At 48.6% G+C, this 27,053-nt stretch overlaps 1 protein-coding gene across 2 annotated transcripts; it reads left to right on the forward strand.

Annotated features, from left to right (window-relative positions):
- On the forward strand, positions 1-25,413 carry ADRB2 (adrenoceptor beta 2). Of its 2 annotated transcripts, none has more exons than XM_026047580.1 (2): positions 1-1,121; positions 24,704-25,413. In XM_026047580.1, the coding sequence occupies exons 1-2, from the start codon at positions 44-46 to the stop codon at positions 24,736-24,738; spliced, it is 1,113 nt and encodes a 370-aa protein (XP_025903365.1). In that variant the 5' UTR covers positions 1-43; the 3' UTR covers positions 24,739-25,413. The 2 variants fall into 2 exon arrangements, 1 of the variants encoding a protein (XP_025903365.1); XR_003250689.1 differs by lacking the exon at positions 1-1,121 and adding an exon at positions 21,896-22,004.
- Positions 25,414-27,053: the final 1,640 nt, after the last annotated feature.

Here is a 27,053-nt window from a genome sequence, read left to right on the forward strand (position 1 = left end):
CGCCGCCGACCCCACGCTGTCGCGGGACCTGTGGGTGGTGGGCATGGGCATCCTCATGTCCCTCATCGTGCTCGTCATCGTCTTCGGCAACGTGCTGGTGATCACCGCCATCGCCCGCTTCCAGCGCCTGCAGACTGTCACCAACTACTTCATCACCTCGCTGGCCTGCGCAGACCTGGTCATGGGGCTGGCTGTGGTGCCCTTTGGCGCCAGCCACATCATCATGGAGATGTGGAATTTTGGGAACTTCTGGTGCGAGTTCTGGACCTCCCTGGATGTGCTGTGTGTCACGGCCAGCATTGAGACCCTCTGTGTCATTGCTGTGGACCGCTACTTTGCTATCACTTCCCCCTTCAAGTACCAGAGCCTGCTCACCAAGAGCAAGGCGCGCGTGGTCATCTTGGTGGTGTGGGTGGTTTCTGCTCTCACCTCCTTCTTGCCCATCCAGATGCACTGGTACCGGGCAGAGCGTGTTGAAGCCATCCTGTGCTACCAGGAAGAAACATGCTGCGACTTCTTCACCAATCAAGCCTACGCCATTGCTTCCTCTATTATCTCCTTCTACGTGCCACTTGTGATCATGGTCTTTGTATATGCCAGGGTCTTCCAGGTGGCTAAGAAGCAGCTGCAGAAGATAGACAAGAGTGAGGGGAGGTTTCACATTCAGAACAAGGAGCAGGAGCAGAACGGGCGAACTGGGCACCGCCGTTCCTCCAAGTTCTGCTTGAAGGAGCACAAGGCTCTCAAGACCCTGGGCATCATCATGGGCACCTTCACGTTGTGTTGGCTGCCCTTCTTCATTGTGAATATAGTGCACGTCATCCAGGACGACATCATACCCAAGTACGTGTACATCCTCTTGAACTGGCTGGGTTACGTTAATTCTGCCTTCAACCCTTTGATCTACTGCCGGAGCCCGGACTTCAGGTACGCCTTCCAGGAGCTGCTGTGCCTCCGCAGGTCTGCGCTGAAGATGTACGCCAACGGGTACTCCAACAGCAACGGCAGGAGCGACTACAACGAGGAGGACAACAGCTACCCCCTGGCAACGGATAAAACCTGTGAGCTCCTCTGCGAAGAAGGCTCCTTCCCAAACCCTGAGGGCTTTTTGCACTGCAAAGGTACTGTGCCTAGTGGGTAGCTTTGAGACGTGGTGGGCTCTGATGCGGCACATGTTCGTTGTGAGAACGAGCCTTTCTATATAAGGAAAAACAACCCCCCCAAGAGAAATAATCTACTTCTAAAATGCATCTAAAATCTGGTGGCTGCAAGAAACCTAAACCCCAGCGAGCCCCGTGCAAACAGGTGGAATGTTGCTCCGGGAAGGGTCGGATAGGCTGGTGCTTTGTGGAGTGACAAACACCGCAGCACCTCACTATTTAGAGGCAAACCCTTCCTGTGTGGAATGGGGGGTGTTTTCAGGCTGTGCGTGAAGCTCATCCCGGGAGGAGCTTCCCGAGCGGGCTGGCTGTTGAACTACCTCATGGACTTAGCGGGAATACGGGCTGCTGCGGTGGTGCCCTCTGGCACTTTGTGAGGGTGAGGATGCTGCCTTTAAAGTCTTCCCTGGTCACAACCAAGCTCCCCTGGCAGGTGCTGGCCCCTAGGACCCCTCTGTGGCCAGTAATGCAGCCTCGGGCAGTAGTCGCGGAGCTTTCCAGCCCTGGGAAGCGCGGAGATGCTGCCCTATGGAAAAGCCCCCGAAGGGATGCTAGGACCAGGGCTGCAGGGTCCGCGCGTGGCTCGGAGGGACCATGTGAGATCTGCAGCGATCCCCCGCAGTGGGGGCATTTAAATACCACCCAGACATAACAAACCCTTTTTGCCAAGTGCTATAGGATTTTCCTCTGAAATAACAGAAATAAATGGACTGTTTGCCCAGAATATGAGACTCTGGCTGTGGGAATCAGCAATGTGGTACTGGAAAGCTGGGAGAAATGCTGCTAAAATCACGGACCATCTTTTTGCTCAGACTCTGGCCAAAGCCTCCTCCAGGCTTTAAAACTCTTTGAGTTTCTTTGACTTCAGCTCCCAAGTGACAGTGAAGCCGCAGAGGCGGGAGAGGAGGCGACTTTATAATTTTCTTTCGAAGAGGACTGGCGCTTTGGGGGCCCAGCTGCAGCCCCGGATGCCTTTGGGTCAGTTTGTTTGTTTGTGAAGGGTTTTTTCCCCCCTCGCGGCAGGCTTTGCATTTTGTTCTCGGGTTGCAGAGCTTGGCTGCGCGCTCCGGGCTGTCAGAGGGGACGTGGAGGGGCAGACACGGGCGGGCAGGTGGGAGCGGGCGGCTCTGCCGCTGCCCGGTTATTCCCAGAAAGTCCCTACTTGGAGGAAAGCGGCGAGCCGGGCTCGGAAAATAGAGCGTGCCCGTTGCCATCCCTCCTCAGCCGCTGTGTGAAAGGGGGAAGCCGAGGGCTGGGAGGATGTGGAGGTGCCACGTCTTTTCAGAAGCTGGGGAAGTGGGTGATAAATGGGCTGGGGGGAGCTGCCACCTCTACAGGTAGCAGAGGGGGCTTGGGGTGATGCTCCGAGGAAGTGGCTTGCAGCATCCCGGGGAGATGGGAATCTGGGAGCAGGGGCAGAGCTGGTCTGTCTCCTGCAACCCCTGTGTGGCTGCTGGTCTCGCCTGCTTTGGGAGGACCTGCCACTGGTGCCTGAAAGAAGCAGCCCCTGGAATCACTCCTGTAAAGACGGGATGAATAGTGCGACCTGCTGGTCTCTGCCACAGCTGCTGCAAGGGGCAGGACAAGGACAAACTTCTTTGAGCTTTTGACACTCTGAATTACGAGGTCTCACCAGGTTTTCATGGGAAAAAGATAGGAACACCGGGAGTCTCCATTCCTTCCTTTTTTTTTTTTTTTTTTCCCTCCCCACTCTTTCTGCTTGGAAAGAGTGCAAGAGTTGCAAGAGTGTCTTGGAAGAGACCGAGCAATAGCTGTAAAAGCCCAGTCCTTTTCTAGCCCTCTGATGGGTGCTGGCTCAGCGACTCTTGCAGGCTTTCCAGATCAGGACTGCAGGCAGAGACAGGGAATGTGCCTGAGAAAGCTCTTTGCTCCTATCTCTTGCTATCAGCTCCAGCCTGAGTGTGGGGATGCTGGCCCCGGTCTGTGCCCTCGCCTGCTGCCTCCATAGGGATGTCAGCAGCTTCGGAGTGCACCTGAATTCCTTTGAGTTCACTCTTAAATTACTGTCTGTGCTGCTTAATCAAAGGAGGGGTGTGATGACATGGTGTGGTATGTGATTGCTGGAGGGAGAAGGTCCCATATTGACAAAAACATTTGCTCTTCTGATAAACATTAACAGGCTGTTGTGCTGGGGAAAACCCAGCACAGCCCCAGCAACCTGCAGAATCGGGTGGTCTTTGCTCCGTTCTACATGGGGATTTATGTTGTATAGCACATACGGAACCACACACTGGTTAGAGATGCACTTTAGATTAGTGCAGGTCCTTTATTGCTGTGTAGCACTCATGGGGATGTGAAAATTAACCTCTTGGTAGTAGCAGTTGATTTTTTTTTTCTTAATCTTGCCAGGCCCTTGCAATTTTTTGCAATATCCAGGGGCGAGGTAGGTTAGTGTTACTGAGAGCACAGAGGCAAGGGATGTGCAGTGGCATTAACTGGCTCCAGAGCGGGGACATGCGTGCCTGGCCTGCACCAGCAGCCAAACTTGCACCAAATTTGGAGCAGGAGCAGGCTGCCAGCACGGAGAAATCTGCTGTCCGCATTTCAATTGCGGTGTGCATTTTTACTGTTATTAATAATTGTTTGCATTTCAGGGGCACGTGTTGTGGACCAGGGCTTGACTGTCTAAATAATTGCTCTCTTTGTTTGGCTGCTTATATTAACACTTGAGATGTTGCTGCTGTAGGCTGCCAGGCGAGTAGCTGTCTTGTTGCAGAACAATTGCACTATCCAGAGCAGGAAAACGTGGATGGGGCAGGGTATGTTTGGCTCTCTGCACCAGGCAGTTGACACAGTGCTCAGAAACAGTGCTAGGAAACCTTGGGCTCAATGTGCCACTCATTTCTTTCCTCTTAGAAATTCTGACATGGGTAAAACTGGTGACCTGCTGAGTTCTGAAGGAAGCTCGAATCCGATGAGGTGGTCAGCAATGAGCCCCTGAAGTCCAGCAATCATTGAGATGTCTCAGATAAAAACACACAAAATAGTTTGATATGAGCCCAGTCACCCCTGACAAACCTGCCCAGCTCCCTGGCTGAAAAAGTTGTATAAAGGAATCCTCCTGCCGATTGAATTGTTTGCTAATGAAAAGATAATTTTATTTTTGCTAGACATTTAAAAATAGAGTACTTAAATTAAAACCATAGCTGGATAAAATGATTTTAGGGTAGTTAGGATTTTAGCCTAGCCGAAAATTGCCTCAGTTCAAATATATCTAATAAAACACACTGCAGTGACTTCGCTTGAGGAAAGTCCAGTGCTGAAATACCAAAAATGTCTATTGCAACCAGCCTGGACTGCAGTGTGTGCTGCTGGCTTTACCTTGCTCGCCCGCTGCAGCGGGTGTGAAGGTGCCTATAGCCTAGGTGGGATGCTGCTGAGCCCGGGGTGAGGAACACGGAGTGTTCCTGGCCACTTCGGCCAAGCAGAAGGTGTTATTGTTTTTAATGTCTGAGTCAAGATCAGTGCCACAAAGGCAGCTTTTGTGTTGTGACAAAATACTGACCTCCCTGTGGGTCTTGCTTTGCTATTTTTTTCCTTCTGGCAGCTGTAGTTTCCCCATGAGGAGCTGTCTTTGCTGTGCCCTCCAAAACAGGCATAGTGTTGGGAGCCATGGGCTCCCTCGCTTCTTGGGAGGCGTTCTTGGAGCGCTTTTGCTTTCTGGGAAGCCCAGGTCTTGGAATAAATTCTGACACTTGCTGCAGTACCAGGAAGCTTTGGAAATGGCTGGGGGAGTCAGTGCTGTGGAAGCAGAGGATGCAGAGCCCCACCTGGGAGCTTGACTCAACTTCTTTTTAGGCTGAGCAAAGAGCCTGGGAAGGCTCAGATTCAGGCTCGGATGGGACCTTTTCCTCCCACTGAAGTCTTTCTCAGCCTGCTTATGGCCAGTATGGGAAGGAAGGTTATTCTCTGCTGGTTACTTGATTCTGTTTCTGCCTCAGCTCTGGTTTCCTTAGTCCCAATATATGGTTAATGTGGAAGCTTTTACGCCAGAATAACTGATTGCAGAAGCCTGCAAAGGGCTGATGGCTCTGGGCAGCGACAAGTGCCAGCGGTGCCAATCCGTGCGTATCCCGTGGGATGCCAGGGCGGACACGCGGAGCGGGGCTGTGAGTGCTGGACACGTCCCGGCAGTGACCGCGGCGTCCCGTGCACGTCCTGCAGCAGCACCGTCCTGCCAGGCGCACGTGGGGCTCTCTTCGAGGTGCCTGTTGGGACGCGGGGTACGGCAGGGAGGGAGCGAGGAGCACCGAGTTGCTAAATCCTCCCGGGAAGCTGAAAATGTGCCAGAGCTTTGCAGTGAAGAAAGGAGAGCTCCGCGTGTCTGGAGAGAGCGCGGATGTGTGAGCAAGCACACAGCGTGCTCTTCGGCGCCTCACGTCACGGCCAACGTGCTCCTCAAAGGGCTTATTTATGTATTTATTTACTATAAGGGAGGTGTTTTTGCTGTGGAGGGAGAGTATTGGTAGGGCTGGTGAGGAGTAAACAGCAGGCTGCAATCCCTGTGCCAGCATCTCTTGCCCTTCTGGTGTTACAGTGCTCCCGCTCCGGGAGCCAAAAGCACCCGCAGTGGCTTTCATCCCCTTGTCCCTTTGCCATCCGCTGCTTCTGTGTGTTTCTTCTCACTGGCATGATGAATCCATTTCCCATGGAGATGTGGTTAGGAGCACATTCGTTCCTCTGGCAAGAGGGGGCTCTCCCGGCTTGAAGGTCCCTTTTCTGCTTTGTGTCAGCAGATGGAAAGTGCCATCCTTTTAAAAACACCGGGGAAGCCGAGGCTTCCTGGCTGGCGTTGGCAATGCAGACGTGAAGGAGGCTCAGGCAAAGCTGCCTGATGGGTGCTCACCCGTGTCACCCCAGTCTTTCCCCTTCCTCTTTGCAAATGCACCCAGTCTTGGTGCAGCACCTTGTTCCTTGGCTGGCCTGTGTCTTCTGCTAACTCAGAAAAGCTGCACTAGGGCCACGCTTTGTTTGCAGTGCACGCAAGGCCCAGGGCACTTCTGTAGATTTAGATGACGAGTCCTTTAGAAAAGCCGCCTTGGCGTGGGGTGTTGCTCTTGGCGGGGAGGGATGTTGTGCCCCCGGCTCCCTGACACCAGCGTTTCCTAAGGATTAATGTTCCTTTCATTGTAGTGTTTTAAACTTATATGTGGTTTCTCAGGTCTCCAGGTAGGACTGCAACTACTGTTTGGCATCTCCCAGTGCAGCAGTCTCTTTTGATGGGAAAACCTGGCTGGTTTTGAAACTTGAACCAAGCAGCCTGAGCATTTCTCCCCCTTGTTGTTTTTCAGTGGAGCTGTTTGGAAAGTGAGCTTTAGCTCCAAGCTTCTTGGGGGCAAAGCGAGTGTTTTGCAAGGAACACACGTGCCAGGCTGTGAGGCTGCAGCTGGGGTAGCTGCACCCTGTCCTCATCACAGACTTTCCTCCGGCGTGGCCGGTTCCTCTGGGCACCCAGGGAAACCTGCACGTGCTTGCAGTGCTATTGCAGACCAGGGCAGCGAGTGTTTTGCCTAGTGCTGCCTCTTGAGAGATGCCCAGGGCCCGAGCTGCCGCGGGGTGCCCAGGCAGGCTGTGTGGCACAACAGTCCCCTCTTGCACCCCCAGCTCCTGGACGGAGCCTCGTGTTTGCCTGCAGCAGAACAAAGTACAGCCAGATCGGTCAGGAACACAGGAGCTTCCTCGGGGTCTTAGCAGCACAGCCTGGGTCTAGACAGGGCTGTGCATGCTGGAAACTGGAGTTTACACATATCTGAGGAGGTTATCTCTCCTGAGTGTTGCAAGATCTATTTGTGCAAGCTGGACACAACCCTGATGCACCTGGATGTGGCAGTGAGTGTCTGCTGGAATTGCTGTGTGTGAGGGTGTTGATTCAAGCTCAGTATTTTTATAAGGCACTAAATATTTACAGCTCTTTCTTTATAATGAAAAAAGTGGATTTGCTGCTTCTCCGTGCATGCAATTTTAGTTTTTCTCCTGTTTTCTCACCCTCCCAATGGTAGGTGCATACAGTCAAATTTCAGTGCAATATTGTTAGTGCCAGTGAGAGTGGATTGGGAAATATTTACTGTTTACTGTCCTTGGTAAGGTCGATTTTTGCACAAGTGCATATATGTTTAGATATATGTGTGTACATGCGTGTATATATCTCCATTATCTATATACAGCGATATATAGATCTGTATATAAACCAGGAAATGTAAAGGCAATTTGTTATGCTAGATACATAGATGAAGATCTGTATGTTCAAAAGCTTGAGTATTTATTGCAGGTCCTATTGATTGCCATTGTGTTCAAATAAAGCATATTTATGGTATGCTTGTAGTCAAGTGTCATTGCTTGAAGTTGTTTTGCTAGATGTATTTCCCCCAGATGCTTCAAGACCAGCTCTGGAGTTCTTCCAGGCTCTGTGAGCCCTCCTGGCCTAGAAGAAGTGAAGAAGTTGGTGTTCAGCATCCCTGGGTGAAAGGGCTCTTCTCGCTGGCACCTTTTGTGTCAAGGCTTTTGCAGGCAGAGTGGTGGCTCTTAAGCCTGTTGTTTTTCTGGCCTCTTGGGCTTCAAGCAATCAGAGGCTGGAGAACAGCTCCCGGGCTTTCAGGTTGGACGGGGCTGAAGAAGTCCTGTCTCACAGCTGGGGACTTTAATCCCTTGTTGCTGGCCTCCAGTGCCAAAGTTCCCTGGGTCTTGGGAGAGACACAGATGTCCTGAGACCATCCGTTTAGGGAATATGAGACACTTGGAAAATGTAGGCTTTTCGGCTACGCCCAGTGCAGTCACTGCCATGTCATTGAGGGGCAGAAGGTGATAGCACAACAGCACAGGTCATTTTTAACTGTCCCAGGCTGGTTTGTCTCCTAATTAGGATTGGTAAAACTTCTTGGGGGTCTTTGGGAATGTTATTCTCCTGGCCTGTTCCTGTTGCCCAGCCCTGTTGTCCTGGTGCCTTCATTGCCTCAGGTGGTAGTGAAGAAAGAAAATGGCTAACGTCAACCAGGATCCTAGCCCAGCACGTTGCAGTGACAACAATTTTGCATTTTGTGGCATTTTGGACCGTGTTGAGAGCGTTGGCAGCAAAGGCCAGTGTGTGGCCTGCGTGTTTCAAGGGTTCTCTTTTCCAGAAACAACTGCAGGGAGCCATTATGCGGCTTAGGCAGGGATTAAAACAGGCACTTCCAAAACACAGCAGATGCCCAAATTTTAATCATTTTTGCGTTTTTCTAACTGTGTGCTTTCAAGGGATAGAGAGCCCTAGCCAGAAGTTGCTGATTGTATGTGGCCTGAAGCGGGAATCGGACTCATCCCTTCAGCTAGAGCTGCCATGCAGCTCCCCTCAACCCCTTTAAAATGGGGTGTTATTGGAAAGCTTTTCCCATCATGTCTTGTGGATGGTGCTTGCTCCAAAGAGGTTCTACAACCCAGACCCTGCTTCCCTGCACCGTTGGTGACTGGACCAAGTCCCACATGTCTCTGATCTCCCAGTGGTGCCAAGGCCGTCACCCTGCCAGAGCTACCTGCAGCCTCTCAGATGTGATTTGTTGCAGACAGAGGCAGTAACAACTGACAGGGGATCTCTTACCAGCCCAGGACTGCAGCCTATCATGCACACCACCTCCTTGGCAGCTTGAGTGGACTCACACCCTGCCACTGAGCTCCACAGCCTGAGCCCAATCCTCAGAAACGCATGACAACAAACAGGGCCTCAGGGAAACACCTGCCAAGTCCTTCCTCCCTCATGTAAATATTTTCTTCTCTTAAGTGTGTGAGAGTGTGAAAATTCCTCCTTAATCTTTTTGCTCTGTGGTTAAAGGAAATGCTTTGTTCGTGCCTGCATGGGGGGCAGCTTGAGTTTGCATGCATCAACTTGCACAAGAGTCACTCTGCTAAAAACTTTCCCCGTGGCCACCATTACCTTTCCTGCCTCTCAAGCCCACTGGTATCAGTGCACGTGGTGTCCACCATGAGCAATGTGCTGCAACTACCTTCCAGGATGTCCAGCTGCTTGGTGGCTTTTGGGTGGAGGTCCAATTTGCTCCTAGGTGTTTGAGGGACTGTGGTGTGTGGACAGCAAATGGGTTAGGGCAGTCTTCAGGAAACCTTCCAAACCCTTGCAAAATATCCTGGTCTGAAGTCTGTGATTTGCATCCTGTTTTATTTGACTTATGTTTGGAAATGAGTGGCGATTTTGCCCATGAGAAGCTGCAGCTGAAACCCTAGATAAGTTGCTTTAAGCCTGAAAGCAAATTGCTCAGTGAGAGACATTTTTCTAAAACACTTTTAGCAGAAAAAGGAAGAGTTTCTACATGCAGCACAGACCGTGAAGCCTCAGTGCAACTCCACGCAGGGGTGCGGGGAGGAGCTGCCCTGGCCCTGGGGTGAGCTGGTCACAGGGTGATTCGTAGTTCACAGAGAACACAGTTCAAGTGACTTTTCGCTGGTGGCTTCAAATGGGGCTTCCCTTCCACGTGATGTGGTGCTCCTGCAGGAGCGTGTGGGATCAGAGATGCATTGTGATGTCAGAACCGTGGGAAGACATTTGGTTTCAGAGAGAAGGCCAGTCCTCAATAATTGTGTGACGTGATCTGTACAGCTCATCTGGAAAGCTGAAAACGTTGAAAAACCTGTGTGGGTCCCAGTCCCTCCAGGGCACCCTTCTTAAAATGGGGATCCTTAAGTTACATATTTATAGCGTGGAAACCTCCAGGAGTGCCAATGTGCCATCCAGCCCCGATGAACCTCTCCGGTGCTGGTGGAGCAGTGTAGGGCAAGAGGCCAGGCTTAATTTATGCTCTTAGAGCATAGAAAGTGAGCGTTGTTTTATTTTTAAAGTTAACCTCCTTCACCCCACACCATGCCGCCTCCCTGCAGAGAGGTTCCAGTTTCATGGTGAGGAAGGGAAAAACAACCTCCATTGGAGTACAACATACTGGGTTTGCCCATAAATGGCATCAAGTATTTTATGGCATCAAGTATTTCCATTTCAAATCATTTCGCTTCTCTCCCGCCTGAAAGAATTAGTGCAGTTTTATTGTAGCACTAAACCCTGGCCCAGCGAGCAAGCACCTTGGGAAAACGATCTGGGCATGGAATAGGGGAGCAGGCAGGAGGTGGGGACAGGGTCTTGGCACAGGGCAGCAGGGCTATGTTTAAACCTGGATCAGCCGAGCAATGAGTGCAGGGAGAGCAGCCCATGCCAGGTAGCTTCAGGTCTCGCCTGGCTGGACCAGGTCTCTGTGCATTGGGACCCTGCGAGGGAGCCAGGGACAAACTGCAGCTGGATGTTTTTTCCATGCAAGGCAGAACACCTAAATCTAAAAGAGGAGTCTAGTGACATGTAAAGTAAGGTGGTGTTCAAGCGACGGCTCAACTGATAATGTCAGAGAGAAGGCAGGCTGCTTGGCAGAATTTCCTTTCTCCAATTTTTGATGCCTTGCAAAAGGTTTGGTTTCTCCTGGGGATGAATATTGCTAAATTAGAGCTGTCTGATTGCAAGCACAAAAACCGAGCTGACTGTGTCCTCAAACTTTAAGTATGGATTTAAATGACTAAACTTAGGTATTCAAATGAGACTTGTATGGGGACAGGACTCTGCAGTGTTCCGCTGACTACTGAGTAAATCATCTGGGATGTGTGCAGCGTTTGGGTCTAACGAAGGTATGTGGAGGGGGTTTCAGACAGAAAGGAGTGACAAAGAGACAATTGATCCTCCTGATTGGTAAAAATTCAGCAAATTCTGCCTCTAGGTGTCCATCCGTTGCCTTTTCACTCCTCCAGTCACAGGGCCAGGCATCACAAGACAGCAGTATAAATCCATTCCCTAGTCATGCCCCAACCCAGCCTGTCACTGGAGAAGGCAGAGAACATGCTCCACCAGCCACAGCTTTCAGCAGGCTCATTACAGGAGCTTTATGGCTCTTTCGTGCTGCTGGAGCGGGAAGAAAAGGCAGGGATTTACTTAAGAGGGAAAACTGCTACTGCAGCCTGAGATGGGTGCTGTAGAGCAGCCCTGCATTAGGGTGACAGCCCCCTTTGCAGTGGGAATGGGGTAAGGATAGGTGTGTGCTGGGCCGTAATGTTCCTCCTTCCAGTTTATCCCGCAAAATCAGAGCGGTGGAGGCTTTGATGCCTCCCTGCTAATATATAGGTCTGCCTAACGTATAGGTCAGATGAGTCTCCTACAACTCTCGCTATTTTTTTTGCGCTTGTTTGAATGTGAGGTAGAGACTTAAACTTTCTGCTCTGGAAGTTTCAGAGTGAGACACTGTCATCAAACCCTACAGCATGCACACAGAAGCATATCTGGGGAGATACGTGGGGATAAAACGAAGCTTGCAGGAGCACAGGGCAATTATTTCAAAGCAAGCAGAGCAGCCTTTCTACTTCCTTTGATCAAATATGGAATATGGTGGTGCAGGACGGGGGGAGCAGCTCAATAACCGGCTGGGTTGGGGGGTGACCAAGCAAAGAAGGGTTTCAGAGAGAGGCCTGGACAGGAAGAGAGGTGGAAGGCAGCCTGTGCTGCACAGTCCCACAGGGCAATGACAAGTTTCCATAGATGGTGGTTTATTGCTGGAGTCATGTGAAAAACCTGGCAATCCCCGTTTGCATTTTTATGAAGAGCTCCTGTGGGTGAGGTGAAGTGCTTGTGCCTGTCCCTCAAAGGACTGCAGAACAAATGGCCAACAACAACAACAAAAGTCCCTGCCAAGGGTAATGTGGGTTTTTCTTTTTTTTTTTTTTGAGTAAAAACCATAGCTTGGGAGAGCAGCAGCTGATTTGCAAACTTTGGGGCAGACATGATTGCAGAGTGCCTGCTTCTTCTCTTGTTGGCATTAATTGGAATTTTTAACTTCTGATGCCCACAGGCTTAGAAGCTGTTTCTTAAAAAAAAAATAAATAAATAAAAATTTGATGGGCTTTCTAGTAGTACTCCCCTCCTGTAGTTAGATGTGCCCAGTGCAAGTCAGTGATGGGCAATGGATGAAGACAGCCTGCTATCTTTACCAAAAAAAAAAAGAAAAAAGAAAAAAGAAAAAAGAAATTAGCCTTATTATACTCTCTTGATTCCCCTTATTTTCCATCCTTACCCTTCTGGATCTGGGACACTTTAGTCCTGCAGCCTGGTTCTTTCTGAGAACTAGTCTCAGGTGCACCAGATGCACCTTTTGCATCTTCTTACCTGTAGAAATCACAGAGCCAAGCCCGTGTGTTTGCAGACTCCCCTCCTACGCCTTGGCCCAAGGCAGCATGAGATGAGGCAACACATTTGCAATCTTCTCCCACTCCCTTGGTTCCTGATGCTTTGTGCAGAGCTACGATTTCCTCTAAAATGGTCACGCTTCTTCTTTCTCGAAGGCTGTTCTGCTGATGCCAAGGCGTGATTAGGGAGAGGGCATTTCTGTCCTTCCCCAACCATGTGGGCCTCTGTGGTGAGTGTGTCTGACAGATAGACAACCCAGAGAACCTTCCCTTCACCCTGGCACAGCAGTGGCCTTGGTGATAAGCAGGAGGTGCAGCTGTGAGATGGCAAGTGGGGGGAAATGGGGTTTTTGCACCGAGGGGGGTAGCTGCCTTGCGTGGGAGAGCTGAAGAAAAGGCTTCGGTACCCTTTGGTCTTCTAGGATGAGGACTCTGGCCCATTAGGGATGTGAACTGGTCCATGGTTCAGATCCAGGCTGGATTAGTCCTGCTGTACAAGTTACCTTGGAGTAATGCCTAGATACCCTTGATCTGGGGTGTCTCTAGTCCTCCCAGAGAAACAGTTATACTGTCCCTGGTGCCAGAATATTCTGCAGGCTTTGTGCATTATTCCTCAAGACCTCAAAAGTCTGCCTAAAGCCCCATAGCTGTCATGTGGAGTGATTGCTGAGTTGCAAGAAAATACACAGCGTGAAGATTTCACCGTGCTCTGAAGTGATTAATATCTAGGATTTAGGCACCAGACTAGAAATGGAGAGAGCTGAGGTCTGTGCTCAGCTGTGGTGACTCAGCGCACGTCTCGAAGCCACAGGGCACCTGCATGTGAGATGGAATCTGCCAGGCACCCGGTGCCTTTGCAGGGCCTCTGCGAAGGCTGTCAGGGAGCTTGGATAGAAGGTGCATCCCAACTGCCACATACTGTCATTTCTTGGCTTCTGCGCCAGGAATCTAAACCTCAGACCGCTACGCTTTCACCTAACGACTAAACCACTTTGTGACTTTGCCAGAGCTTACCTGGAGTGCTGGGAGGTTATAGGATGACTATCATTATGTCATTATGCTGCAGACACCAGGACTGATCTGGGAAGGATAAAATGAAATTGTTCTGACCAAGAGAGCAACTCTCGCTAGAGCAGAAAGTCCTCAGGTGTTGTATTTGTCAGATAGCCTTGGGTAACGCTGCCTAATTTAAAAGTAACTGCATACCATACCCCCCACTCCTCCCACCGCAAAACCTTATCATTTTCTTTAACCCTATGTACTCGTTAAAGTTTTCTCACCCCATTTCCTCATTTCAGCTAGTTATGGAAAAAAGGTTTTGTTTGTAAAGAACTTCCTTCCTTCCTCCCACCCTGCTGCTTGCATGATTCATTCAGGGATGCCGCATTCCTTCGTGGGTGATACAAGAAGCCAGCACTGAGGAAGCAATTGCATCATGAACATCAATGTTCAGGCCAGAGAAGCCCTGCAGATGCTAATGGGTACTTTTTTCTTCACATGCTAATTATAGCATCAGCAAAGCCAGGTCTGAGCTGAGGCTTTGCTTCAGGAAACCCCCAGTGATTTTAGCCAGGAGTTCCAGTTACTGCTAGTTCCAAGCAAACGACTAACAGAAACTAGACCTGTTAGGTCATTTGGGGCATTGCTAGAGTGCTCAGTGTAAACATGAGCACATAAATGCTGTGTTTGCCCCAGTCAGGGCAATGGGGTGCTCCCCAGTCCAAGCTGTTTTAGAGACACCGTGTTTTCATAGTTCATTTGTTCAATACTGACAGCACGATCAGCATGGGGCAAAAAACCCTTGCCATCTTCCTTTCCTTCTTTTGTATCTATATAGCTTAAATATCAAAGCCAGCCCCTTCCTGCTATTGTATTTCCTGTGCTTTTGAGCTGCTCCTCACTTTTATGTTGTTCCCCTCCATTCTTTTCTCATTTTGTCTGATGGATTTAACTAACATGTTGGCTCATTGCAAGCAGTAAATCTTTAGAGAACCCCTTTGATCCCTACATTTGATCCCTAGTGTAATACCAAATTGCTGTAGATTTGTATGCTTTTGAGATGGAATATATGTTTCTGCTAAAAACTGTCCAGTATTGCTATATGTCTTGAAAATTCACATGAACTGCCATGGAAACTAGGAGCTCTTTTTAAAAACCGCGTGTGCTCGTCTCCCTTCTGAGCACCTCTGTCTGGAGTGTCTGGCTTGTCACCTCCTGGGCTTTCTCCTGCTCCTCTGCTGGGCTTCTCAGGGCAGGCTTGTGGTCCCCATGCGCCAGTCTACGAAGGATTGCAGATAGTAAGCACGTTATTGTTAATAATAGAGACAACTGTGAGATGAGCTGCTGAGTGATTAAAGGGCTGGCTGGACTGGTCTGTGAGGCAAGATTAATAGAACTGAACATATGCATGCATCTTGCTGCTCCACCTTTTATCTTCCTCACATGGAAGTTGTTAACTTCTGATTTTCAGCAGTTTATGAAGAGCTCGGCTATGATTTCCTTGCCGACTTTCTCTGGATGGATTGCCAGCTTTCTGAAACCTTTGTTTCTGTGCACATCCCTGGTTCTTTATTGGCCATTTTAACACACAGTTGAAAGCCCCAAGGATCCTGAACCCTGCTACTTCTCTCACCATTGTAATGAGCTTTATGTGTCAGGGTCAAGCAGGGAGGAATTGGACAACTTTATAGAGCTGCTGGTGTGTCTCTGATGGGATGTTGCAGGCCTTCAGATTTCAGTGCAGTGAGAACTATGAAACTGATTAAAATATAACAAACCCGAAGGCCCTTCTCTGTCAGATCATCAGAGCAACGAGGGCAGCGTGGTGGCACCCCTTGTTAGCTTCTTCTAGGGTTGTCTCACTTTTGGGGAACCAGGAGAACGGGCCTTACCGTTGGGTTATGTGTAGCTGAGGTTTGTGTTGGAAAGCAATGGGTTCTCTGGATAAAAAGCCAACTCAAGGCAGAAACAGCAATTTCAGCAGGGGTGCTGAAGGAGAGGGTGCACCCATCAAGGGCAACAGGTCACCGTGCCTGAAACCATGAGCTCATCAACAAGCCAAGCTCCACTTTGCATGGAAGTCTTTTTATATCCCAGTGGCAGATGCCAACCGTTTGCTCACTGCCGAGCTGCTCAACCCCTGAGGGCTCATGTGGTGCAATCAGCAGCTCACAACTGGGCTCTGGGAAAACATGCCTTCTTGCTGCTGCTGTATTTATCCAGGTGTGATGTGCGCTCCACCCAAGGATTCCAGGTCACTGCCTTCATGTCGTTTGCGTTGCAGAACGAATTTAGTGGCCTCCTGCAAGGCTCTGTTGTGTCTATCTGTGATACCATCAGCCATGGCCAGCAGCTCAGGGTGCCAGCTGTTGCTTTGGCTGCTGTAGCTTTGCTTTGATGAAGGCAACCGTAGCGTGGTATGAACTCGGCGCCACGAGTCTGTGCGTTCCCTGCACAGGTTTAGCCCTGTAAAACCTGGGAGTGTTTATCAGTCCTGGCATAAACCTCTGTGCTCCACCCGCCAGTGCGGATGAGCAGGATAAGGGAAAAGGAATCTAACTTATTCTCAGCAAATAACATCTACTTAGGTGGGGAGTGGACAAATTCCCAAGGCAATTTTGAAAAAGGTTCTTAAGCTCCGGAGCTGCTGCTGAAAAAGTTACCGGAGACTTGTTACACAAGAGAGAGAAAACGGACAAGCAGGGCTCCATCTCCCCCTTCACAGTCATGGGTTCTAGTTATGTTCCTCGGTAATTTAGTGGGATGACAGAGCCTCTGGACTTCCCAGGAGCAACACTCTCCCCAAAATAACGATACAGCCAAGACTGCAGAAAATTGCCACTTAGGTTCCTCTTTAGGTTGCTTGTGCAACTCCAGTATACACAGGGTGAAATGGATGTTCTTACCCTCGAGTTTCTCTTGTACAAGTGAGAGGAACGACTTGTTCTTTTTTTTCCTAATTAACTCTATACTGCTTGAGGAGGGGGAAGGAAGGAGTACGTTAGATGCTGTACAGTGAAACCATACCCTGGTACGCAAGGGCAGTTCAGAAATAGGCTACTGGAAGAATGTGGCACAGGCCTAACATGCTGTTCAGCCTTCAGAATGGGACTTTCCATTTGTTATTAATGCGTTAGAAATCGTTGGGCTGGGATCCACCTATCCCAACCGGGAATCTCAGGGCTCGGACACCTTCCGTTTACTTCTCCGACGCCTCATGGCTCTGCAGCTCGGCCAGAGCAGGACACGTTCCTGGCTACTCAGGAGTCTCTGGGCTCTTTTTAATTGCAAGAAATAGAATTGGGAAACTACAGTGGCAGAGAAAACAGCGTGAGAACCCCCAGCAGCAGGTCAGGTTGTTTTAGGCAGTGCCCGTTCGGATCAGGGACTCGTGCCAGGAAGGATGCCAGCCGTGAAAGGGTTAATGTCACCTCCACCTTCCCCAGGCTGTTTCTCTTCCCCTTTTGTTATTTGTGTATTGGGGTAGCAGAGCTGCTGACACTGGAGGAAAGAACTGGCTGCATCTGAATGGTCTCCCTGTGCTGAATCAGTCACACTTGTGTAACTGCTCTTCCCCCAAGTGCTGAAAAAACTTAAGAGTTATCCAGTGTCTGCATTAAGAAAATCTAAAAAAAAAAAAAAAGGAGTTTTTTTGGTCCTTTCTTCTTTCATTTGCTTTTCTTTTTGCCTGCTCACTCTGAGCCTTTAGTGTCTGTGCCAGTGTCAGGTTTTCGAACTGCTGTTGGCCACCTCAGGGACAGGAGTGTATCTGTTACTTTCCACTCGCAGGTCAAATGTCTTCGAAATTTAAGGCTCTAAAAAAGAAACCCTGACCTTTATGAGTCCTGTAGTCACTCCTGAGAACAGAGACCACTTCCTGCCCCTGAAATGTAAGGAGCCTTACATTTCACCCGTTTCTCTTTCTACTTCAGTTCTCATGCATTGAAGGAACTATCCTTTCTGTCTATACCCTGCCAGGTCCGACTGAAACTGGTCTTGAACAAACCCAAACTGTCGGGCCTGAACAACCCCCGAAACACTCTGGGATTGTTTTTGCAATGGGACCACACCTCTGTGTGCAGCCCTCAGCAGGACGACCTGATCAGAACAGATAGTGGTGGCTTCCTCTTTCCAAATAGTGACATTCAAAAATGTGTCATCAAGTTCATCTTTAGGAACTGATGAGTTTGATCTGTCTCGTGGGCTGGAAGCTTTTCTTGAATATGGATTTATATGATGCAAGAGTAACACAGAGTCCCAAGAGCTAACAACATGTCCTTTCTCCTATAAACATCTCTCCTGGTCGACCATTATCCTGTCCCTCATCTTTTTTTTGCCACACCCCCATCCCAATAAATTAAGCACTTGAATGATACAGGGTTTTGGAGAATAGTCTCTCAAAAGGGAAAGGTCTGGCCTTTTACTTGCAGATGTAATATTTCATTTGTATTTGCAGTATTAGCATTAGCTCACACAGTCATTCGGAGTTGACAGAACTCTTGAGTTCAGGGGAGCTAGAAGCTGGCTGCAAGAACTCCGCCTAGTCTTGCAGCCTCTGCAGGGTTCACAGGCTGCCTGGGGATAAGGGACTTGGCGCGAAGGCTGTGAAGCATTTCCCACATCCGAGTCTGTTCCACTCGTGCCCTTGGGATCAGAGATCATCGGCACTGGAGTCTCCCATGGGAACTACGTCTGCAAGAGGGACAGCCACAGAGCAGAAATGCACGTGCGAGATGGACCTTTCTGGACGCAAGAAACACTCCTCGTAGTGCAGTGCAGGGAGCCCAGTGCCACTGCTGATTGTGGCAGTGATGCCTCCTCTTGATCTACCTACTGGGCTCAGTTGAGGAGCGAGGAGAAGGGAAGTCAGCCCCTGCCAGCAGCTTTTGAGAGATGCCAGTAGGACTCAGGATGGGTATCAATGCCTCTTGCTATGTCTCTCTTGATTGAGACAGGAACGGGGCTGAAATCCCTGTTTTTTGTTTTTAAGCCTGTAGGAACTGAAAGAAATATATGAGAAACTGGGTGCAAATCCACCTTCAGGACAAGTCTACACTCCCAGCAAAGAGAGGAAATTGCCACGAACCAACAATAGCATTGTCTATGTTATCAGCATGCAGGAGTTTGGATATAATAATGCACTTATCTCTGTCATCATTTGGGGTTTGCAGTGCGCCACAAGAGAAGAAAATATGTTTCTGCGTCTCAAGAGCATAATAAAACCCTGCATACATGGTGATCTGCACTTGGTTGTGTTCTACACTTGGCCAGGATGGCAGCGAATTCAGCTCCAGCAACAAGATGCAGCATCACAGTTAACATTAACTCTGTGGTTAACATTAACATTGCACGGGTCTCCTAACTCTGCAACAGACAAGCGTTCAGGTCAGGGATGCGGGGTTTTACAATTTGATTTTATATGTTCAAAGAGAATTGTTGTTCTTTTGGAATCTCCTTGAATCTGTTTACTGATTAAAAAGGCCAAGCAAACAATCTCCGTTCCACTTCCCCCAAATCCAAACAGAAACAAACATCCCCCCTCTGCAAAGTCGGGGCAAACAAAGAAGAGGGCGAAGTGAGATAACATGGCTTTTAAAATCCTGTTGCTTTGCAGCTGTTGCACATTCTGGCTGCATTCCAGAGTCACTTTGATCACCCACTGCCAGGAAAGAGAAGTCCTTTAACACTTGAATTCAGCGTGGACATCATTTCTCACCAAAGTAAATGAGGACCCATTAACGGGGGACTGTCACACACGTCAGTTTAACAGCCAGTGATCTTTGCTGAGACCCTGACATGCGAGAGAGAAGCTGAGGTGGGAAATCTGTGGTCTGTAACCATCGATAAATGACAAAGAGGACTTGGATCTTTCAAAATGTTTGATAACCAACAAGCAGAAGTGTTGAGTTAAATCGGTGCCAGGGTAGGAGGACACGAGGTGGCTTGTCCTTAGGGCTGATGCTGGCTGGGAAGTTGTGTCACAAAGTTGGTCTTGGCTGCATCGGCTGCTGGATCCCTGTTCCCCTAAGAGAGCTCATGGAGAAGGAGCACAAAATAAGCATAAATGGATTCGAAGGACAATGACAGGAGAGAAATGCCAGCTCCTGAGCTGATTAATACGTTATGGAGTGTTCAGAGGCATTGCCAGGTGCTTCCTTCTGAGATGCAGTTTTCTGCTTAAGTAAGTCTGCTCATAAATTAGCCTCTGTGATTGATTGATATATCTCGGTGTTCCTTCTGCTGTTGTGTTAAAACACAACTCAGCTTCTTTCCCAGTAACGACTGTTTCTTCTCTTACCTTGGTCTGTGAAGAAGCACTTGATGGTCCGTTTCATGTTAGTGTAGCCTATGGTCCTTTTTACATCCTGCACTTTAACATATGCTGCTTAAAGATCATAGCAAGATTTGCTAGCAAATAGGAGGTGACAGGTTGTTGAAACATGATAAAATAGCAAGAATTTTCAGTGTGATATTGAAAAAGGCAGGAAGGGAAGAGGAGAGAATCTGTGGGCAGCCTGCACTGAACACCATAAGGACCTAAGTCCCCTGTTGAGAAGCAGCAACTGCACAATGCAAGGCTGCCAACTGTCCGGTTAGTGGAGGGATGCTGGAAGGCTGTGCACTCCATTTGTCATGTCCTCGTTCCACCCTAAAACCTGCTGATGGTTGGGAGCTGAGTCATTCAGCTACGTCGTGGATATCTCCATTAGCTTGAGAACTGCTCCCCTGGAAGGTTCTGTCTCTTTTCTCTGGTGATGAAGCAAATCCAGAGGACTACCTTGGATAGATCTTCACAGTGTAGAATGTGATCAAATAAGGTGAAACAAGTCTCATCGTGATCAGGTAGAACTCTGGGTTTCAGAGCATATCTGTGCAACATCTGCCCCAGGGGCATCTGGATCTTGGCTTTATAGAGCTCATCCATGTAGACTAGAATTTGGGGTGAGCTGAGCAAGAATGGCTGAAGGGCCCTTCAAAGTCCTTCACTTCTTAGTCCTGCTGTAGCTGTGAGGGTCACACTCAGTTCCCGTTGACCAAAAAGGTCATTTTTATTTTCACATCAGCTCTTTACCCTCTAGAACGGCTGTCCTCTAGCGGAATCCAGATGTCTGCATAGTGAGCAAGGTGAGTGCACCTGATCCATGTCTGGACCACATCGGGTGCTTTGTGGGATGCACTAAGTGCATCCTCTCGTATCTGGCTTGTGAGCAAATACAGGTCTTCCAGCGGTGAGCACACATCAGTCAGGAACAGAGACTGCAAGATTTCATCATTTGGCTCCTGTTGCAAAAATTATATTTGGACTTGTGAACTCTGAGGAATTCAGGTCTCAGAGCAGAGGAAATGTTGGAATAGGTCAGGCAAGCTGCACTCCCACTGGGTTACTCGGGGCAGTAAATAGCACACATTCCAGGGCAACATCTGATTTTGTGCTTTTACGAGGCAGATGTTTAGGAGAAATGATACGCTGTTTATTTTAATTGCCATCTTCCAAACCTCCTTCGTACATGCGCGCACACATTCTGCGACCATAAATAAGGATTCTTTAGTCTTTGCTGTTATCTGTGTAGTTAGCCCTGTCTTCCATCAACGCCTGGATAGGGCGGTGTACTGCACACCCAATTCTTTTTGCACATCAGTTTTACAGTAGTGTAAATCAACTAGGTCTTGCTCCTTTCTCCACGACACTAGCATAAATCTGGAGTCACTCCACTGACGTCAGGGCTGCAATAGCAATGTAAAGGAAGATTAGCCTGCTTGACTTCAGAGCCTTGCTGCTGATTTACACCAGAACAAGAGCAGAAGTCGTTGGGCTCAGCGTGTACTAGCATTGCATTGCTGAGCAGCAGGCCAAATTTTGCTCTGGGATACGCAGGTGGAAATGCAGAACAACTCCACTGATTCCACTGGCATTATATTGATGAAAATGAGTTTTACCTTAACCACAGTTTGAGTCTCAGGGACCTCTGTGTATATAGTGCATTAGTGAAGGAAAAGAATAAGCCAATGCATTCCCATTTCAGGAGAGTCATATAGGGATGACTTCTCAAGATTTTCCTGCCTTCTATAAGTCTAGAAGTGAAAAACATTGGCTGTAAAAGGGCTTCTCATCCCTCGTGCTGGTGTGCTGAGCCATCAGCCCCCAGACTGCAGATTCAGGCAGAAGGACACGCAAAAGGCAGCCTTGCTTCTCACATATTTGCTCTCCAGGATAAACCTGGGCTGAAAAACCTGTTATCTGTAGGGATTCCCATACAACCTCGCTCTTTAGAAAGACTTTGGCCTGGAGGGTCTGGGTTTCTGGCAGCTGCTGGCTGGGAAGGTATAGGACCAAGTGATTGCCTCAGCCATCAGCAGCTTTGCTGAGTTAAGGTCTGTCAAGACAAGCTGATTTACACCAGCTGGCTGGCAATCTTCTGTTGGCATCTGGCCAACCCTCTAATTGTTCCTAAGTGACTTTCTTCTTTAGTAGCACGCGTTTGCACTGAGTGGCTCGGTTTGCACACAGGGAAATGCAGCCATGGGTAACACAACTGCTTTAAACTCAGTGAGAGTGAGTAGAAGCAGGACCATTTGACCTACTGGGTAGACTGGAGATGTCACAGAGCAGGATAGGACTTTGAGCTGCAGGTAATTAAGCCCTCCACCTATCCTATACCTATATATATATATGTATGTGTGTGTGTATATATATATAAATATATATGTATGTGTGTGTGTATATGTGTATATATATATATATTTTTTTTTTAATGGAGGACCTTCTTTACCCAGCTCTCTTTGCAGAGCAGCCTTCCCTCCACTTGCAGAGGCCACAGGCAGCAGGAGAGCCTGACAACAGTGAGAAGAACTGCAGTCCATCCCTTTCCAGTACTTTCTGTCCCAGGGTGTGCACGCAGCGCTCGTCTACAGAGCAAAGAAAATAAGACTGTTCTGCAAACAGTTGGGGCATAAGGTGGTTCCCAAGGCCCTGCTGTGCCTGTGCAGGGAGGGATGCCTGCTGCGAGGTGCACGTGTGGGACGAGGAGCTCAGGACAGCCAGGTTGACACAAGCTGCTGGTCTCACCAGGGATGGTGCCTGTGCTTGCTCAGAGGCACATGCTGCTCTCACCTCTCTCTCAGTTAGCACACTGGAAAGCAGCCCTGTGTTACTCAGTAGAGAAAATAATTTGAGCTAAGAGAATGCAACCAAATTTTCCCACCCTTTTTGTTCTCTGTAAAGTGATAGCTTAGATGATGAGTTCACTGGCAGGAGAATAGTCATGAAACAAAACTGTGATTGTTGTCATAGAAACCTGACTGTGAAAGTTAAGCTTATCCAATGAAGGAGCAGGAACAGGCCGTAGGACTTATGGGTCCCATCAAAACTAATCTGCATGGCTTGGATTTAGAATACTAAAAAGTCACCATTAGAATAATAATGTAATGAAACCTACAGTTATTGAGAAATATAGACTTCTTTCAGGCTGTTCTTAGTAAGAACTAAGTCAGGACCTTGGGGACTGATCTGTGATGGATGAGCATGTTTAGTTAGCTCCATTACAAGCAACAAAGCTCTTTCCAATTAGAAAAAGAGACAATTAAGTCACAGAGGTTGAGAGAGACAAAGTCAGAAACCTAGCCTTGCTTCAGGGCTCCCTTTTCTGAATGTGCACATGCCATTTGTTCCTCCTCCTCCTTTCCAGATAAACTCTTTCTAAAACTGACTTTGCCCTTGGAGTTTGCAGCGTGGTTCCAGTTTCCTTGCAAGCTTAAAAGCTCCATCTATAGGAGAGTTGAAGAAGAGCCCTTTGGCTTCAGCTCCTTGTAGAGGGCAGAGAGGCTTTCTCAGAGATTCCAGCCTTGTTCTGGAAAGCCTCCAGCACGCTTAGCATAGCGCATTGCAGAATGTCACTGATTTCATCTTTGTTGCTTCATATTTGGGTATGGTTTTCTTCCTCTGTTAAACCTTTGGTTCTGTTCTGCATGTCTATATGGGGCTGAACTGTCGATTGAAATCACAGGAGTTGCGGTAGCTGCTGGTATTCTGCATGGGAAATCTCAAGGATTTTCCAAGAGCTCCTGATTTGTAAGATTTCTGGACCATATTTATGACATTGTTAGGTTTTGATAGCCTGCAGTGCCAGGTATGCAAAACTAAATGATAACATGATTAATATGTCCAAATCATCTAAATCCAACTCATTTAGCAAATCAGTTTTTCCATAGCCTGGCTTAATGATTGCCAGCACCAGTCTACACTTCACTGCGCTAGCTGCACCAGCGGAAGTAGCAGAAGTAATTGCAGTCTGTAGATACTTTTTTTTTTTTTCCCCAAAAGGAGGAAATATAAAAGGTGAGAGACTTTTCTTCCTTATTTTTTTTTCTTCACTGTAGAATTCCCCTTGCCAATAAGTTCTGCAGAGTGCTGTTGATTTTGTGCTCAGGGTTTAACTCTGCATCCTTAAGTGTTACACCCTAACATTAAGAGTTGCCTTATCACTGAATAATCCCATGCACACATATCTTCCCCTGTCATTCTGCCCTGCACATCCACAACCATGGACAGAAGGGGTGTTTCCCTTCCTTTGAAAAAAGCTCAGCCTGCAAAATCCTCCTCTTTGCCTCAGAGAACTCAGGGCTCTTCCTCCCATTTGCTCATATCAGGATGCAGAATAAGCTCCAACTTTCACAGGACTGATTCATTAGACAGCACAGCCAGAGATGCTTGAAGGAGGGAAAAGTGGATGGGTGGACAGGCACTCTGCAGGGCAGATGGAGAGTAGATAGATTTTTTTAAGAAGTGCTGGCAGCTGGCACTGCTGCAAATTGTCTCTTTCATATCAGAACTTCAACTTCCGTTTACACAAGAAATATAACTTCATTTTGGATACTCAAAATTCTTCTGAGGGAGACACTGTGTTCCCAAGGAACAGAAATGTTCTATTTTTCCCTTCTTCAGAATCACTCTGTCTTTAAAAGCTTCTTCCCCCCAATGACAATCTTTGACATATATTTATTAAACTATCACTTTCAAATAATCAAAAGCACAAGCATACAAGTACTTGTTCTTTTCTCAACCTGAAGGTTCACTTCCCGTTTCTTTATTTAATATGTTCTTTATTTAATCTATCATCATTCAGATATATCCACAATCTCTATTCGTGGCTACTTTGGGTACTTTTGGGTATTAAGTCATCCAGCTATCCAGAGGATGCGTTCCCTACTGAATGCTTTTGTAGATCACTCAATTAGATAGCTATATACCTCCTGGCTTTGGTGTTTGAATACTCCTTTATCCCCAATGTCTACTGAACTGATTTTTTTTTCTTCATTTCTCTGTCCCACAGAGATCCCAAGGTGTCCAGGAATGGTTGACAGCTGAATGGGTTGATGAACTCTCTTCCTCACCATCCTGAGCTCATGGGAGCTCTGAAGAGATCAAGCAGGAGCACGGCCTCACTTCTCTGAGACTGGGGATGCTGTGGGAAGTAATTGCCTTGGCAAATGTCTTCATCCCAACTCATAGCCCATAGTCCATCGCTGGAGGAGAAGCTGATGAAGGATTAGCAGAGGACCAGGAAAAGCTCTACCAGCACTTCAAGCAGCAAAGGACATAGATGAGGGACCAATGCTAAGAGAAGCATTTTCCATCACTGCAGATGAAACCCACTTCATTCTGGGAAGAAGCCTAAAGACCCCTGTGAACAAAAGGAAGTGAATGTCCAAATCAGCACAAGGGTGTTGCAAGGTTTCCTTGTCACACTGCCCTTGGAAGGCACTTTTGAAAGTGAAGGGGATAGCAGGACAACCTGGCCCTCTCCAGTGGCTAATTTGGAAGAGATGTGGCAAGGTCACTAATGATCAGGTCAAGAGACCACTAAGTGAGGCCCTGTGCCCTGTCCATGTGCTGGCTAGGACTCAAAATGAAAGAATCTGACCAAGACTAGAAAGAAAAGGCTCGTGGAAGGAAGCTTTGATTGATTCCATGCTTGTTTCTCCTACTGGTGTCTTTCTGTCTGCCTCTCTTTCTCCTGAGGCCTACATGTACTGCATGTGGGGCACAGCAGCCAAGCAGGCAGACGTGGTAGGACAGCGTCCTGCCCAGTGCAGTGCTAGATGGGGCTGACACTGCACAGTGCAGACGTAACCATGGCCTTCATATGTTCTTTATACCAACGAATCCCAAACTGGAGTGCCTGGACTTAGAGGAAATAGAGGCTCAAGTCTAATGATGCTTAACTTGCAAGGAGCCACATGCTAACATCACCAACCACGCTGAGGAGCCAAGTTTGAACACTGAAGCCCCAAAACATTGCAGAACATCTGGCCTTTTCCTGTGGCTGTTGAAAGGAGCATGTGGAAGAGCCAGACACTCAGTTCCTGAATCTTGGACTTTTTAAACTTCATTCAGCTGAGAAAGAAACAGGATGAGAAGGAGTAAAAGAAACCCAGACAGGAAATGAAAGGAAAAAATGGTTGCAACCCATAGGAAAACTCGCACCTCTTCATTACAAAAGGTGTCCTAGCTGTCGACTGTTGTGCCAGCTGCGACGCTGCAGGTCCCTGCTCCCCGAGCGGCTCGCAGACCCTGGATGGGACGTGCCGGCACCAGGCTCTGCCTTGCACTTTCTGTCTCTTGGGCTTCCAGCGCCAAACCCATCCGTCATGTGCAATTGTATTTATTTATTTATTTATTTTCTGGCTGCTTGATGCCACGCTGCTACTGCAGCGTGAAAGAGGAAGGAGCAACGTGCTGCGTGTTTGCAGAACGAGGTGCAGACCAACACTCGCCCTCCCCTATGCGCGGCCTCAGTGAAATAAAAGCCGAGCGTTTCATTGCAAAAACCAGGTCTGTTGGAAGTCTGTGCTCAGCATATGTTAGATGGGGCTAAACCAGCTGAAGGGCTAGCGGGGGACCCCTGCTCTTGCCAGAGACCCGCAGCAGGTCGTGCACGCGTGGGCCGAAGCGTGGGCGAGGTGTCATGGGCAGCCCGGGAACACGTGTGTTTGAGGAGGAACTGCCTGCTGCTACAGCAGAAATACGTTCCCTGGGCTGACTGCAGGAGTTTGATCCTTTGGGAATTAAGAGCAGGCTAGGCACACTCCTTTTGGGAAGGACAGCGGGACAGCTACAGGCTGCACAAGTTCTGCAGAGCCCTGGTGGCCCGATTTTCTGTTTGCAGCTGTGACTGCTTATATGTCTCTGAGTTGCTCCTAATTCAGCCCAAATCCGGATCTCCCCATACAATACTGAAGCAAGCTCACTATCCATACATATTGTGCATACAGCTTGCATGCGGGAGCTCCGAGCTGGCCGTATCCACAGCCGGGCAAGCTGAACCAGCGTGCTGCAAGGCAGGCACAGATGTTTAAACGCCTGATATTCTTTTCCACGATTTCAAGAAGTGATAATTCATTTAGAGACCCATTTAACACCACTGGTTTGAGACAGGTGGGCTTGAGACTCTCTGTGTGAATGCCGTAGCTGTTTATGCCCAGCCTTGGCAGGTCCCCCTTGGCTGAACACTGCCACACTGGCAGCAACTATGCACAGTCACATATCCCACTGCATGAAAATCCCGATGCAGAAAGGCTACGTTTCTGTGGGAGAGGGCTGCTCTGCCCTGCACTCCTGCAGCCCCCTCGCTTGGGCAGGGGCGCCGGGGCTCCCTGGCCCTGCCGTGGCCCTCGGGGCTC

Source organism: Nothoprocta perdicaria, unplaced genomic scaffold (genome assembly GCF_003342845.1).
Source record: "Nothoprocta perdicaria isolate Ctin4 unplaced genomic scaffold, notPer1 scaffold_5, whole genome shotgun sequence".
In the NCBI taxonomy this organism is placed as follows: Eukaryota; Metazoa; Chordata; class Aves; order Tinamiformes; family Tinamidae; genus Nothoprocta; species Nothoprocta perdicaria.

What these genes read in the sequence shown, in the direction of transcription:
- ADRB2 (XM_026047580.1), top strand. Translation starts at nt 44, where the DNA reads ATGGGCATCCTCATGTCCCTCATCGTGCTCGTCATCGTCTTCGGCAAC. An exon ending in GGGCTTTTTGCACTGCAAAG is followed by an intron (nt 1,122 to 24,703) that starts GTACTGTGCCTA and finishes TCTGTCCCACAG; the next exon opens with AGATCCCAAGGTGTCCAGGA.